This window comes from Coregonus lavaretus (assembly GCF_964263955.1).
Source record: "Coregonus lavaretus genome assembly, chromosome: 11".
Classification (NCBI taxonomy): Eukaryota; Metazoa; Chordata; class Actinopteri; order Salmoniformes; family Salmonidae; genus Coregonus; species Coregonus lavaretus.
This window is the reverse complement of record NC_139998.1, coordinates 44124378-44137532: the sequence shown is the minus strand read 5'-3', so window position 1 is coordinate 44137532 and position 13155 is coordinate 44124378. Positions and strand designations below refer to the sequence as shown.

Genomic DNA, 13155 nt, shown 5'->3' with positions numbered 1-13155 from the left:
AAGTATTTTCAGGAGACTTACTTTGAAGAAAAGTTAGATTGTTACTGATTTTGTGAAATGAATGGGTTCGACGTAACAGTTCTAGTATGGGGTTGTAGACACAATGATAACCAGTATCAAAGTGGATACCGCTGAACGAGTCTCGTAATGCTGATCTGGTCCATCTGGAAATGTACCTGAAGTCCCAGGTACTACTACGGCCAATCTAGTTGACAAAGTTGCAAAACCTTTAAATGAGTAGAGGTACTCTTGACCATGCTTGAGTGTGTTTTCTTGCAGGTCTCTGCCTCTCTGAGGACACACAGGGCGATGGCAGGTCTCTGCCTATCTGAGGACACTCAGGACAGGGCAATGACAGGTCTGCCTCACTGAGGACACTCAGGACAGGGCGATGGCAGGTCTCTGCCTCTCTGAGGACACACAGGGCGATGGCAGGTCTCTGCCTCTCTGAGGACACTCAGGACAGGGCGATGGCAGGTCTCTGCCTCTCTGAGGACACTCAGGACAGGGCGATGGTAGGTCTCTGCCTCTCTGAGGACACTCAGGACAGGGCAATGACAGGTCTGCCTCACTGAGGACACTCAGGACAGGGCGATGGCAGGTCTCTGCCTCTCTGAGGACACACAGGGCGATGGCAGGTCTCTGCCTCTCTGAGGACACTCAGGACAGGGCGATGGCAGGTCTCTGCCTCTCTGAGGACACTCAGGACAGGGCAATGACAGGTCTGCCTCACTGAGGACACTCAGGACAGGGCGATGGCAGGTCTCTGCCTCTCTGAGGACACACAGGGCGATGGCAGGTCTCTGCCTCTCTGAGGACACTCAGGACAGGGCGATGGCAGGTCTCTGCCTCTCTGAGGACACACAGGGCGATGGCAGGTCTCTGCCTCTCTGAGGACAATCAGGACAGGGCGATGGCAGGTCTCTGCCTCACTGAGGATACTCGGGACAGGGCGATGGGCCTTTTCTCAACCATATTCTGGAACAATCCTTACCCAGATACTGCAATACATGCAAGTTTGTCAGTGACAGTACACAACATTTTCAGTGGAAAGAAACCACAATGTGTTTGCTTTCTAATAATTGTACAATTCCTTGACTGATAATTTTGTAAATGTCTCCGTCAGTCATGTTTTAAATGCTCTTTGAAAACCCCCAAAATAATTTACAAAGTATTTTTGTTGTAAGAGGTGCGACTAGAACAGCATTTGATATTGAGTAAACCATCATATGCACAAGATTTTAGATTCACGGGATATAGCCCTAGCCCCCATCAGTATGTCTTGTCTCAGGCAGCAAGTAGATGGCGTCTGACTACAACACAACCAATACAGTGAGATAGCTGAGTCACACAACTAGGTCCTACTGTGGCAACAGTAGCCTACAGAAACTGGTGTGAACACTGGTGTAGAGCCCTTTATCGTCTGGCAATTATCGGGAATCGTCTTGAAGATGCTGTCGATAACGTTGAAGACTCTTCAGCAGCAAACGTTTAAAATAGAAATAGACCCAGAACTAACGGTGAGTAGTGGAAGTTAAGTCAGTGACTCCAGTAAATATGCTTGAGGCCGAGGGGCTGGGAGCAACCAGGGCCTTGGACAAAGCGATTTAATCTGGAGAGGGGGATGCTATTTTATATAATGTTGTCATTCTTCATGTCACATTGTAACAGTTAGGTGGTGTTGTCAAATCGCGATTTTCGTTGCGCTTGAGATTGCCTGGCTGTATATTCATGAATGACGACGCAAAATTTTACGAGCCCCGTCTCGTTACGAAAGATGGGCTCTCGTATACCCCCTTTTTTGGACTATAGGAATCGGGTGGAGGGGGGCGTTCTGTACGTTTGTTATGATATATTTGTTTATACACTACCATTGAAAAAACAGTGTTTGTGATTTATATAACAGAGGTTGTAAAATTCACAACAATACATAAAGATAAGGTTAATAATAACATTATTTAATGCATGTTTAATAACCTACAACAGTTAATTGTCTTTATTAAAATAGCTTAGGCTATACATTGGCGGGCTGTTGATTATTAAAATGTATTTTAAAATGGTTTCTTCTACAATATTATGATTGTTTGCTGTTTTCAATATATTTCCAATGTCAACACATTGTCTGCTTTGCATGTTCATCTGCTCTATACTTGGCTTAATTTACAGGTGATGTTTCCCCTTTGGAATGCACCTACCAGAACCCCTACATAGCAGTGACCTTTAGGGCTCTCTCTACCTTTAGAGCAGCTTGCTACTATAGTACTGCTGTCAATAAGAATGCTTTCTCAGTCAACTCACATGGTAAAATGTTTTAGATACATACAGTGCCTTTGGAAAGTATTCAGACCCCTTGAATTTTTCCACATTCTGTTACATTACAGCCTTATTCTAAAATTGATTCAATATTTTTTCTCTCTCAGCAATCTACACACAATACCCGATAATGACAAAGTGAAAACAGGTTTGAGACATTTTTGCAAATTGTTTAAAAATAAAAAACTGAAATACCTTATTTACATTAGTATTCAGACCCTTTGCTATGAGACTCGAAATTGAGCTCAGGTGCATCCTGTTTCCATTGATCATCCTTGAGATGTTTCTACAACTTGATTGGAGTCCACCTGTGGTAAATTCAATTGATTGGACATGATTTGGAAAGGCACACACCTGTCTATATAAGGTCCCACAGTTGACAGTGCATGTCAGAGCAAAAACCAAGCCATGAGGTCGAAGGAATTGTCCGTAGAGCTCCGAGACAGGATTGTGTCAAGGCACAGATCTGGGGAAGGGTACCAAACCATTTGTCGGCAGCATTGAAAGTCCCCAAGAACACAGTGGCCTCCATCATTCTTAAATGGAAGAAGTTTGGAACCACCAAAACTCTTCCTAGAGCTGGCCGCCGGCCAAACTGAGCAATCAGGGAAGAAGGGCCTTGGTCAGGGACGTGACCAAGAACCCGATGGTCACTCTGACAGAGTTCTAGAGTTCCTCTGTGGAGATGGGAGAACCTTCCAGAAGGACAACCATCTCTGCAGCACTCCACCAATCAGGCCTTTATGTTAGAGTGGCCAGATGGAAGCCACTCCTCAGTAAAAGGCACATGACAGCCCACTTGGAGTTTGCCAAAAGGCACCTAAAGACTCTCAGACCATGAGAAACAAGATTCTCTGGTCTGATGAAACCAAGATTGAACTCTTTTGCTTGAATGACAAGCGTCACGTCTGGAGGAAACCTGGCACCATCCCTACGGTGAAGCATGGTGGTGGCAGCATCATGCTGTGGAGATGTTTTCAGCGGCAGGGACTGGGAGACTAGTCAGGATTGAGGCAAAGAGAGTACAGAGAAATCCTTGATGAAAACTTGCTCCAGAGCGCTCAGGACCTCAGACTGGGGTGAAGGACAACAAGACAACGACCCAAAGCACACAGCCAAGACAACACAGCAGTGGCTTTGGGAAAAGTCTCTGAATGTCCTTGAGTGGCCCAGCCAGATCCCGGACTTGAACCCGATCGAACATCTCTGGAGAGAACTGAAAATAGCTGTGCAGCAACGCTCCCCATCCAACCTGACAGAGCTTGAGAGGATCTGCAGAGAGGAATGGGAGAAACTCCCCAAATACAGGTGTGCCAAGCTTGTGGCGCCATACCCAAGAAGACTTGAGGCTGTAATCGCTGCCAAAGGTGCTTCAAGAAAGTACTGAGTAAAGGGTCTGAATACTTATGTAAACGTGATATTTCCGTTTTTTATTTTTAATACATTTGCAAAAATGTCTAAAAACTTGTTTTGCTTTGTCATTATGGGGTATTGTGTGTAGATTGATGAGGAGGAAAATACCAATCTAATCAATTTTAGAATAAGGCTGTAACGTAACAAAATGTGGGGGGGGGGAAAGGTCAAGGGGTCTGAATACTTTCCGAATGCACTGTACATCTGATTAGCAAGACCCTTATTTGTTGAATCAAGTGTGTTAGCAACTAGCAGTAGCACTGGGCTGGAACAAAAGCCTGCATCCCCTGAGGTTCCACAGGACCAGGATTGAGTAACACTCAACCTTTAGATAAATGTAAATAGTAGTATGACTGTGCACAAGCTATGGCATCTGTTTTACAAATTATTTTCCTAGGCCTGTATTGCTGATTGACCGACAGATATATTACATTGCTGGTAATAACACTGTCTGGTGAGCAACTCTACATCTCAGTTTTAAAACTGGAACATGTATTACTGTATCATTAACTTGTGTAGCGTGTGTCAACTTTAAAAATACATTTATGGTGTATCACATAAGGGAATGTAGATCCATTGAAATGCACATGTCTATAAAAGTAACTGCCTCGAAGCATTCACAACAAGGTGAAGTAATGACGGAATGTGAATCACAGGCTCTCAGCTTTTCACTTCCAATCCCATAATCCTCAAGGATTCTGCTTTATGACTGAGCTGAGACATACACTATAATGTGTCACCATAATTAGGTTCAGGAGGTCCAGGAGAGGTGATCTCCTCAGAGAACTAATCAGAAGAAAGTCCTGCCCATAGAGATAAAACTAAATGGGTTCTATGTCTAGTCCTATTTAACGGCTTGTCATTATGTTATTATGTTATTGGCAGGTAAAAGCCCTGAAGGAGAAGATTGAGATTGAGAAAGGGAAGGATGGCTATCCAGCCGCGGGGCAAAAGCTAATCTACGCAGGTAGGACAGGCAGCTTATCTCTAACTGCATCTTGAATATCTATCGGACACCTCTGGAATGTTATAGCATATAGATCTACACTGAACACAAATATAAAGGCAACATGTCAAGTGTTGGTCCTGTGTTTCATGAGCCGAAATAAAAGATCCCACAAATGTTCCATATGCACAATTAATTTTTCTCCACACATTTCTTTACATCCCTGTTAGTGACCATTTCTCCTTTGCCAAGATAATCCATCCACCTGACAGGTGTGGCATATCAAGAAGATGATTAAACAGCATGATCCTTACACAGGTGCACTTTGTGCTGGACACAATAAAAGGCCACTCTAAAAGGGTGCAGTTTTGCCACACAACACAATGACACAGATGTCTCAAGTTTTGAGGGAGCGTGCAATTGGCATGCTGACTGCAGGAATGTCCACCAGAGCTGTTGCTAGAGAATTGAATGTTAATTTCTCTACCATAAGCCGCCTCCAACATCGTTTTAGAGAATTTGTTAGTACGTCCAACCGGCCTCACAACCACAGATCACGTGTAACCACGTCAGCCCAGGACCTCCACATCCGGCTTCTTCACCTGCGGAAGCCACCCGGACAGCTGATGAAACTGTGGGTTTGCACAACCGAAAAATTTCTGCATAAACTGTCAGAAACCGTCTCAGGGAAGCTCATCTGCGTGCTCATTGTCCTCACCAGGGTCTTGACCTGACTGCAGTTCGGCGTCATAACAGACTTCAGTGGGCAAATGCTCACCTTCGATGGCCACTGGCACGCTGGAGAAGTGTGCTCTTCATGGATGAATCCTGGTTTCAACTGTACCGGGCAGATGGCAGACAGTATGGTGTCGTGTGGGTGAGCGGTTTGCTAATGTCAACGTTGTGAACAGAGTGCCCCATGGTGGTGATGGGGTTATGGTATGGGCAGGCATAAGCTACGGACAACGAACACAATTGCATTTTGAGATACCGTGATGAGATCCTAAGGTGTTATTTATTTCCTTATACTTATATTGTTTTTTTGGGTTTTTTTTCACCTTTATTTAACCAGGTAAGCCAGTTGAGAAAAAGTTCTCATTTACAACTGCGACCTGGCCAAGATAAAGCAAAGCAGTGCGATAAAAACAACAACAGAGTTACATATGGGGTAAAACAAAACAAAGTAAAAAATACAACAGAAATAAATATATATACAGTGTGTGCAAATGTAGCAAGTTATGGAGGTAAGGCAATAAATAGGCCATAGTGCAAAATAATTACAATTAGTATTAACACTGGAATGATAGATGTGCAAGAGATGATGTGCAAATAGAGATACTGGGGTACAAATGAGCAAAATAAATAACAATATAGGGATGAGGTAGTTGGGCGGGCTAATTTCAGATGGGCTGTGTACAGGTGCAGTGATCGGTAAGGTGCTCTGACAACTGATGCTTAAAGTTAGTGAGGGAGATAAGTGTCTCCAGCTTCAGAGATGTTTGCAATTTGTTCCAGTCATTGGCAGCAGAGAACTGGAAGGAATGGCGGCCAAAGGAGGTGTTGGCTTTGGGGATGACCAGTGAGATATACCTGCTGGAGCGCATACTACGGGTGGGTGTTGCGATGGTGACCAATGAGCTAAGATAAGGCGGGGATTTGCCTAGCAGTGATTTATAGATGGCCTGGAGCCAGTGGGTTTGGCGACGAATATGTAGTGAGGACCAGCCAACAAGAGCGTACAGGTCACAGTGGTGGGTAGTATATGGGGCTTTGGAGACAAAACGGATGGCACTGTGATAGACTACATCCAATTTGCTGAGTAGAGTGTTGGAAGCTATTTTGTAAATGACATCGCCGAAGTCAAGGATCGGTAGGATAGTCAGTTTTACGAGGGCATGTTTGGCAGCATGAGTGAAGGAGGCTTTGTTGCGAAATAGGAAACCGATTCTAGATTTAACTTTGGATTGGAGATTCTTAATGTGAGTCTGGAAGGAGAGTTTACAGTCTAACCAGACACCTAGGTATTTGTAGTTGTCCACATACTCTAGGTCAGACCCGTCGAGAGTGGTGATTCTAGTCGGGTGGGCGGGTGCAAGCAGCGTTCGGTTGAAGAGCATGCATTTAGTTTTACTAGTGTTTAAGAGCAGTTGGAGGCTACTGAAGGAGTGTTGTATGGCATTGAAGCTCGTTTGGAGGTTTGTTAACACAGTGTCCAATGAAGGGCCAGATGTATACAAAATGGTGTCGTCTGCGTAGAGGTGGATCTGAGAGTCACCAGCAGCAAGAGCGACGTCATTGATATGCACAGAGAAAAGAGTTGGCCCAAGAATTGAACCCTGTGGCACCCCCATAGAGACTGCCATAGGTCCAGACAACAGGCCCTCCGATTTGACACATTGAACTCTATCTGAGAAGTAGTTGGTGAACCAGGCGAGGCAGTCATTTGAGAAACCAAGGATATTTAGTCTGCCAATAAGAATGCGGTGGTTGACAGAGTCGAAAGCCTTGGCCAGGTCAATGAAAACGGCTGCACAGTACTGTCTATTATCGATCGCGGTTATAATATCGTTTAGGACCTTGAGTGTGGCTGAAGTGCACCCATGACCAGCTCGGAAACCGGATTGCATAGCGGAGAAGGTACGGTGGGATTCGAAATGGTCGGTGATCTGTTTGTTAACTTGGCTTTCAAAAACTTTTGAAAGGCAGGGCAGGATGGATATGGGTCTGTAACAGTTTGGATCTAGAGTGTCACCCCCTTTGAAGAGGGGGATGACCGCGGCAGCTTTCCAATCTCTGGGGATCTCAGACGTTACGAAAGAGAGGTTGAACAGGTTAGTAATAGGGGTTGCGACAATTTCGGCGGCTAGTTTTAGAAAGAAAGGGTCCAGATTGTCTAGCCCAGATGATTTGTAGGGGTCCAGATTTTGCAGCTCTTTCAGAACATCAGCTGTCTGGATTTGTGTGAAGGAGAAGCGGGGGGGGGGGCATGGGCAAGTTGCAGCGGAGGGTGCAGAGCTGGTGGCCGGGGTAGTGGTAGCCAGGTGGAAAGCATGGCCAGCCATAGCAAAATGCTTGTTGAAATTCTCGATTATTGTAGATTTATTGGTGGTGATAGTGTTTCCTAGCCTCAGTGCAGTGGGCAGCTGGGAGGAAGTGCTCTTATTTTCCATGGACTTTACAGTGTCCCATAACTTTTTGGAGTTAGTGCTACAGGATGCAAATTTCTGTTTGAAAAAGTTAGCCTTTGCTTTCCTAACTGCTTGTGTATATTGTTTCCTAACTTCCCTGAAAAGTTGCATATCGCGGGGGCTATTTGATGCTAATGCAGTACGCCACAGGATGTTTTTGTGCTGGTCAAGGGCAGTCAAGTCTGAGGAGAACCAGGGGCTATATCTGAATCTGAACTGTAACTCAGTAAAATCTTTGCATGCATGTTGCGTTTATATTTTTGTTCAGTGTAATTGAGCAGGTTCTTCTTGTTGTGTTTTTATAGGCAAAATATTGAATGATGACATACCTTTAAAATACTACAGAATTGATGAGAAAAACTTTCTGGTGGTCATGGTTACAAAGGTAAGATTTCAACACTGTTTTAATGGATTATTTGGTAAGCATTCGTATGTGAGGATATTATACGAGTTTATTATTTTATTGATTAATTGATAGTCAACTTTAACAAAGGACTTACAAGATAATCATTTATGTGCTAATAATACTGTCACTACAGTGTTAATGACAGTGGAAGTAGGAGTTTGTCATTTGTATTTGTAGAAATATCTTATTGATTGATATCTAAAGATGAGGTAGTTGTCTGTAGTCACTGTGGTCATCTCTGGGCAGTCTTGTTTGTTGTCTCCCTACAGCCCAAACCTCCAGCTACTCCACAGATTTCTCCTCAGGCAGCCCCAGCCCCAGCCCCAGCCTCTACCCCTGACCCTGCACCTCCTGCTGTTTCTGGGCTGTCCCTCTCTGACATTGCCCGACCTACCTCCTCCCCTGCCCCCATGGAAATCTCCACCCTGTCCCCTACACCCACACCTGCCCCTGCCTCAAACCCCACACAATCAGTGGAGTCCTTCACACCCCCTGCCCCTGCACCAGCCCCTGCTTCTATTCCCCAAGAAGCCCTTCGGGCCAGTGCAGCCCCAGCTCCAGCCACAGCAGCATCCTCCATCTCAGAGGACAAGCCTCAGGGGGAGCACCCTGAACAGCCCTTTGCCACACCACCAGCCCTCTCCTCCTCCAGGTATTAACTAATGATACAATATTTTTGATCTTAGATCATTTAAAGATTTGGATGGCAAACATGTTTTAGTTCATAAATGTGTCTGTTTTGATCAATGTTTTTTTTCTTCTCTCACAGCCTTGTTGATGACTTAAGTCTCCTGGAAGAAGCAGCATCAATACTGGGTAATGAAGAGACTAGTCTAATCTTTCTCATCACAATATCATGTTTCATCTTCCCATTGATTTATGACCCTCTATCCTTTTCCCCTCTCTTCACGAGACAGTGACAGGACAGGCATATGATAATCTGGTGTCTAAAATAATGTCTATGGGATATGAAATGGAGCAGGTTGTTGCAGCGCTGCGAGCCAGTTACAACAACCCAGACAGAGCTGTGGAGTACCTGCTAATGGTGAGTTTCCATCCTATCAGTGATTTAATGGTAGATTAGTGTATTATTACCTGGAAGCAGTGGAGCTAATTCCAAGGTTCCACCACACTCTTTTCCATCCGAAGGCTCAGTGCCAGACTCTACTGACAATCTGACAGCAGTATGCACACAGAATTGTTTTTAAATTTTCTGTCCCAAAGCTGTATACAGTTCATTGTGTGTTTATCCATCTGTCTCCCTTACAATGCAAAGCACTGAGCACTTAGAATAGAGCAATATAAATGCACTTCATTATTATTATTTAATTATCCTGAGGCATCAAAAATTATTCTCTCTACGTCATCCAGGGGATTCCGGCCGAGGCTGACCTTCTGCCACCGGAGGCGTTCCTACCCACAGCTCTGGCCAACCTCAACCCCACTGCCCCAGCTCCTGCCCCAGCCCCTGCTCCAGCCTCAGATAGAGCCCAGCCACCACCAGCAGCCACGAGTGAGACCACCACCCCACTCTACTCTTGTTCTTTTACCAGGCCCATGTGGCTCTCATACCAACCAATAATTTCTCTGGACACACAATGTCAGCTCAGCACTGTGTTTCATAGAAGTCTTTGAACTCTCTGTCCATTCATTCTTGTTTTGCAGCAGGCGCAGTGTCTTCAACCCAGCAGCCCCCCTCATCTGGTGTGCTGACTGGTGGGCTTACTGGTGGTACTGGTGGAGGTACTGGGGGTGGGAACCCCCTGGAGTTTCTGAGGAACCAGCCACAGTTCCAGCAGATGAGACAGGTCATCCAGCAGAACCCAGCTCTCCTTCCTGCCCTGCTCCAGCAGCTAGGCAGAGACAACCCCCAGCTGCTGCAGGTCAGTGGGGAGACTGGACATCCCAGTGACTGCATGCAGTCTCTTTCCATCCTCGTAGCCATGCTCATCAGCTTGGCTTTCCAGACCCAATCTGGTCTTATGGGGTTGGAAATATTCTGCCCTTTAGATTCTGTTTTGACTTAGCCTACTAAAAAGGAAATCATATTTGTATTCGTAAGGGTTTATACGAAGATGTTCTTTCTTTGCAGCAAATTACCCAGCACCAGGAGCGGTTTGTGCAGATGCTGAACGAGCCCCAAGGAGGAGAGATGGTAGAGGAGGGAGTTGAGGCCCAGGGGGCGCCACAGACTAACTACATCCAGGTCACCCCACAAGAGAAGGAGGCCATCGAGAGGGTATGAGTATTTATGGTTAATAATTAACGTTGAACTCATTTATATCACTTTCTCAATGGGAAGCTCCCTGTGTCATTGGTTATGTGTTTCCGAGCTGACAGTTGCCTATGTGTTTTCATTACAGTTAAAAGCCTTGGGATTTCCAGAGGGACTTGTCATTCAAGCATATTTCGCATGTGAGAAGAACGAGAATTTAGCTGCTAATTTCCTGCTCCAACAAACATTTGATGACTAGTGAATGTGCATGCGTCAGCGTGAAGGGGAAGAATGGAGGGCTAGAGAACGAGTGATAGTGCTACAAAATGTACTTTGAAAGGAGGGAGTGGAAAAGGTTACCAAAAGTGACTTTTCATTGGACAAAGACGTGATGTGTAGTTACTGTAAGCTATGCCTTCTCCATTCTCTCTGGGTGAGTTAGCTCTCAGTGGGCTCTCTCGCTCACTGCTGCTATTACTGCTGCTTGTGCTGTGTCCATCCATAGAGTTACAGTGGAAGTTTGCCTCACCATATATTGCTTTTCAACCTCTCTCAAAGGAAACCCCAAACATACATTGATTTGCTTTTGCTATGTGATGCCTCATATCCTGGGAGAATATACTAGAGTTTCCCGTGATAAAGTGACAAAACCAGCAAAATGGCCATGGAACTCAAATGTATTGTTTGTTTTTTCATATAAAGGTAACTCAGATATTTAGCAAATGAAATGTCATATCAATGTTGGAGAGTTACTTTGGCACTTTATTTGACTTTTACAGAATGAATGTTTCTATTTTTTATGTATCATGGTTTATGTAAAAAAGGAGGTTCTGTTATTGATAAGTGTCATCATATTGAAATGTGATAACACTGTAAAATGAGACATGATGGGTAATCCTGGATTTGGTTCCAGATGTGTCCCAGTGTAGTTTCACTGTAAGGTACCAAATGACTGCACTAAATGTTTGAGCCACATAGTTTTTTTTTTTTATATCCTTGCTCAACACTTGAAGGCTAGTTCTCATGATAAGCTGTTGACCACACTATTTACTAAGAGAGTTTTCATCTATGTTTTAATTTGATTTGATCATTAGTTCGAGCTGAATATCAATTGAGTCATGTCCCTATTACTGTTATTGTTATTATTATTATTATTATTTAATAAGCCTGTTATGCACACCTGATTCTGTTCTCCCTGAACACTTTCTTGTGTGTTTTGATTGCCCCTAATCCTTAATGTAGCATGTCAAAATAAATAATGCTGTATGTTTTTTTTTTATCCATGTAATTACTCTTCCATGCCTTGTGGTTAGTCTCATTTTGTTGAAGATTAATTGTTTGTTTGTGCAAAGTTGTGTACAGCTTTTTTAAAGGTCCATGGTTGTGTCTTTTAATTATTTATAGATGAGAGCCGTAGGATTTATATTGCCTATCATAATCAAACAGCCATCTTATGAAAGGTGTGAAAAGTGAAGTGAAATTCTGGAAGTGCTTAAGGACTCTCAGACGATGAGAAATAAGATTCTCTGGTCTGATGAAACCAAGCTTGAACTCTTTGGCCTGAATACCAATCATCACGACTGGAGGAAACATGGCACCATCCCTATGGTGACGCATGGTGGTAGCAGCATAATGCTGTGGGGATGTATTTCAGCGGCAGGGACTGGGAATCTAGTCAGGATCGAGGGAAAGATGAACGGAGCAAAGTACAGAGAGATCCTTGATGAAAACCTGCTCCAGAGTGCTTAGGACCTCAGACTGGGGCGAAGGTTCAACTTCCAACAGGACAATGACCCTAAGCACACAGCCAAGACAACGCAACAGTGGCTTCGGGACAAGTCTCTAAATGTCCCTGAGTGGCCCAGCCAGAGTCCGGACTTGAACCCAATCAAACATCTCTCGAGAGAACTGAAAATAGCTGTGCAGTGACGCTCCCCATCCAACATGACAGAGCTTGAGAGGATCTGCAAAGAGGAATGGGAGAAGCTCCCCAAATACAGGTGTGCCAAGCTTGTAGCGTCATACCCAAGAAGACTTGAGGCTGTAATCGCTGCCAAAGGTGCTTCAAGAAAGTACTGAGTAAAGGGTCTGAATATTTATGTAAACGTAATATTTCCGTTTTTTATTTTTAATACATTTGCAAAAATGTCTAAAAACCTGTTTTTTCTTTGTCATTATGGGGTATTGTGTGTAGATTGATGAGGAACATAAAAAAAAAATCAATTTTAGACTAAGGCTGTAACGTAACAAAATGTGGAAAAAGTCAAGGGGTCTGAATACTTTCCGAATGCGCTGTAAGTATCAAAAGTAAATGTAATTGCTAAAATATACTTAAGTATCAAAAGTAAAAGTATCAATCATTTCAAATTCCTTATTTTAAGCAAACTAGACAGCACCATTTTCTTGTTTTCTTTTATTTACGGATAGCCGGGCACACTCCAACACTCAGACATTATTTACAAACAAAGCATGTGTGTTTAGTGAATCTGCCAGATCAGAGGCAGTAGGGATAACTAGGGATGTTCTCTTTATAAGTGTGTAAATTAGACAATTTTCCTGACCTGCTAAGCATTCAAAATGTAAAGAGTACTTTTGGGTGTCAAGGAATATCAATTAAAAAGTACATTATTTTCTTTAGGAATGTAGTGAAGTAAAAGTAAAAGTTGTCAAAAAT

General features: G+C 43.9%; 1 protein-coding gene across 1 annotated transcript; it reads left to right on the top strand.

Moving 5' to 3' along the window:
• The first annotated feature begins 104 nt into the window (after positions 1 to 104).
• On the top strand, positions 105 to 12676 carry LOC311136950 (UV excision repair protein RAD23 homolog A-like). Its single transcript, XM_084171280.1, has 10 exons — positions 105 to 1520; positions 4612 to 4693; positions 8166 to 8245; positions 8536 to 8918; positions 9036 to 9082; positions 9184 to 9311; positions 9638 to 9779; positions 9932 to 10149; positions 10359 to 10505; positions 10630 to 12676. The coding sequence occupies exons 1-10, from the start codon at positions 1452 to 1454 to the stop codon at positions 10738 to 10740; spliced, it is 1407 nt and encodes a 468-aa protein (XP_084027406.1). The 5' UTR covers positions 105 to 1451; the 3' UTR covers positions 10741 to 12676.
• The last annotated feature ends 479 nt before the right edge of the window (positions 12677 to 13155 follow it).

Coding starts and splice junctions, on each gene's coding strand:
- LOC311136950 (XM_084171280.1), top strand. CDS start 1,452: ATGCTGTCGATAACGTTGAAGACTCTTCAGCAGCAAACGTTTAAAATA. Junction 8,919..9,035: donor CCAGCCCTCTCCTCCTCCAG/GTATTAACTAAT, acceptor CTTCTCTCACAG/CCTTGTTGATGACTTAAGTC. Junction 9,083..9,183: donor AGAAGCAGCATCAATACTGG/GTAATGAAGAGA, acceptor TTCACGAGACAG/TGACAGGACAGGCATATGAT.